Source organism: Leishmania donovani, chromosome 31, assembly GCF_000227135.1.
Source record: "Leishmania donovani BPK282A1 complete genome, chromosome 31".
Taxonomy (NCBI): domain Eukaryota; phylum Euglenozoa; class Kinetoplastea; order Trypanosomatida; family Trypanosomatidae; genus Leishmania; species Leishmania donovani.
The window spans coordinates 1,451,667-1,454,975 of NC_018258.1; the positions used below are offsets into that span (position 1 = coordinate 1,451,667).

Consider the following 3,309-nt stretch of genomic DNA (forward strand, 5'->3'; position numbering starts at 1 on the left):
AATCCTCCGAGAAAGCCTCGGCGCCCTCGAAGATCAGGTGAATCGTCGACACAGACAGCAGCACGCCCGTTGCAGCGGACTTCGCCACGGAGAACACATACGGGTATCTCACGAGAGAAGGGATGCACTTGCCGAGAATCGGAATCGCAGTGCCGAGGAGCGACACGAAGAGAATCAGGAACAGCGCGCCGACATGCAGGCCAAGTGAGTAGGCCCCGGTGAAGCCCCTGCACAGCGAGTGCTCTGTCTCTCCAACGTTGGCAGTGCTCGAGCCGTCGGCGTTGAGCGGCGCAGACACACGATACCCGAGCGCCATCAGGTACCTTGTGCTCGCCTCCACGCTCAGTTTCGCCGTCTCCATGGTTGCTGAAACGGTAGCTGTGGAGGTGTGGCACTGGAAAAAGCTGAAGCGGGCTAGAGAGGGAGGTGCGGTGAGCTAACTGAACGGCTTCGGCGGCGGGATGGATGCAAGTGTACACTACAGCGTTGGTGCGTCGGCGATGGAAAGGTAGGGTGATGATCGTGAGTGAGAGAAACAGAAAGCACCAAAGACGTATGAGACTCAGGTGATCCCAAAGCTATTACACATCATCGAAGGTGCGCACGACAAGCGTGTAACGACCTGTGCGTGGCGGCGGGTCGCTTCCGCAGCATAGCCGGCTAGCAAATCGCAAGATGGCGGCTCTTGATTGCTCTCCGTTGGCTCTCGCGCACCGCAGAGCGTTACAACGGTGTCGCAGGGTCGGCAAATCGGCATATAGAAGAGCAAAATCTGTATACTTAACGTAATATGTCATGAGTGAAACACCCATAGCAGTGGGCTCAGCACTACTCAGCAGCCTCCACGGGATGCACCGTCGGCTGCCACATCTCAAATGCCCGTCAGCACCCACACACACATACACATACGCACGCACGCACACCTACAGAGTCGCACGGCAGCAGCACCAGTCGCGGAGAGCGCATCAGAGGTTGAGCAAAGAATAACGGTCTTGTCTTGCATTTGGGCGTGTGCCCTCAGCGTCAGCGATCCATTAGTGTCTCATCATGCCGGCTCTAGCAAACACAGATATACACATACGCACGAACGCACGCACACCTACAGAGTCGCACTTCTGCGGCGCCGCAGCGCACCAATCCTTCACAGACGCTGGACTCTTGATAGGCATGAGAGGAGTCGACAGCAACGACTAATCAGGGAGAGAAAGGTGGAAAAGAGGTCTGAAAGTAGCGAGGGCGACGTGGAGGCGCTGTAATGTGCCATACCAAGAGAGGCACTTTATGTGCCAGGGCTCAGGAAGATGCACAGTCACCGGGCGGCTGCGCACAGTGACGGTATTCTGATAGAGATGCGCGTCTGCATATGCGCAGCAGCACCACATGGAGTAGCACACTCTGCTTCACCGGCTTCAAGCCATGGCGAAGTCCACCAAAAGAGTGGCGTAGGCTGATCAAACCTTCGCACGGTTTTGTGTCGCTTTTTCATTGTTTGACGCTGCCTCGAATGCCTGCATCCAAAGTCGGCCGAACGTGCGTGCTGCACGATCCGGTCCACCTTCGAAGCTGGTCTGAGGATGGGGAGGGAAATCACGAAGATGCACACAAACAGAAGTAGGCGGGGGAGGCGGGGGCAGTTGCATAGAAGGAGGTCACACCCACACACGGTACAATTGTCCGTTATGGAGACGCTCGTTTTACAGAATGCAAGCACTTCTTCGTTGCAGCCTTTTCTCTCGTATTCATCGTCCTCGTGTCCCCGCAGTGGATGGCGGCGAGCACCTCTGACACACACGCGTGGAAAGGGTGCGGAGGAAAAGACACACAAGTTGTTCATCTTTGTAGAAAAGTTGTTAGACTGAATCGAGTGACAAGAGACAAATAGGGGGAGGGTGACACACAATACGCGAGCGATACGGAAGGAAACAAGGGCACCACGACACAGGCTAAGAAAACGAGGGGGGAAGGCGGAGGGTAGAGGGGAACACACACGAAACGGACGAATCGGGCAGAGACACCGTCCTTCTCTCTTCCTCACATGCGCGCATATAGAGACACACGCACACGCTAGCACACGGAGTCTAGAGCCACGTCTCTCATTTCGCTGCATCACCCAATGAAGAGAGAAGGCAAAGCAAAAGAAGAAACAACGAAACGGAGGTGGCGATTTGTTGTTGTGCCTTCGCGCACAGGCTCCCGGAGCGTCCGCGTACGTGGGTGCGGGACACGCCGTGTGTGTGTATACGCATTTCCCGTGAGTGCGTGAGTAACACACACGCACACACGCAGAATAGTGATCGGAAACATACAACAGCGAACATCGCAGACCGCGTAGAGCATGCTGCAGGGGGCTCGGACCTCTCATGCCAAGCACATACACACCAAAAAGGGACCGGAAAACAAAAAGATTAACGGAGCACATGCGCTCTCATTGACATCGAAGACACACAATCGAATGAAAAGGCGAAAACACCTCAGCCCTTCCTCCCTCACCGCCAGCCCATGGCCCCACTACCTTTAGCACTAACGACTGCGACCTCCAGGAAATGCACGACAGGCGCACACTTGCCGGACAGCAGACTGGCAGATGTGCGTCTGTGTCGGTGCCTGCCAAGCAGAAGAGAGGAACGGGATCGAGAGCACACCAAGGACCTGCAACGGGGGAGGCAGGAAGAAGAAGAGATCGAATACGCACTTACAGAAAAACAGGAAGAGTCAGTGAAGTGGACTGCGCATCCAAAACTGATGTTCTCTAGCTGCTGTCCCCTGAAGGGGTTGGGCTACGTAAGCTATGGGGGAGTAAGCCTTCTCCGCTTTCGGGCCTCTCGGTCACGCCAGCGGCAATGTCGTCAATCAACATCACGTCAGACACAAGCCCTGAGAAACACGCGCCAACCAACACAGAGGGCAGAAGCAAAGGGCTGCTGTCGTTGTCGAGTGTCACGCACTCACCAATGAGCACGCGACGCAGAGGCTGAAGAAAACAGCAGGCACACCGCGATACTCTGATCCGACGGGCAGCGGCGCCTACAGCCAGTTGCCCACAAGCGCCATCAGCCCCATACCCACCCACAGAGACACAAACAGCATGATCTTCTTCACCGTGCGGTGCCCCTGCCCATCGCAGCAGTAGTGCTTCACATCGGCCACAAAGTCACCAAGCAGCAGCGTGAAGGCGAGGTACAGCAGGATGCCGCCGCACAGCGTGTCCAGTACAGCAACAACAGTGGCGAAGCCGCTGCCGGACATCGCAGACGGCGACACGGACACGGCAATCGCGGCAGCTGCCATGCCAGCTGGCGCGCTGAGGGA

At 56.4% G+C, this 3,309-nt stretch overlaps 1 protein-coding gene across 1 annotated transcript; it reads right to left on the reverse strand.

Moving 5' to 3' along the window:
• Position 1: 1 nt before the first annotated feature.
• LDBPK_313180 (iron/zinc transporter protein-like protein) lies at positions 2-361 on the reverse strand (the record flags this gene model as incomplete). The annotated part of the gene is made up of 1 exon (XM_003863354.1): positions 2-361. A coding segment is annotated over one exon (360 nt), but the record flags the coding sequence as incomplete, so codon positions are not given.
• Positions 362-3,309: the final 2,948 nt, after the last annotated feature.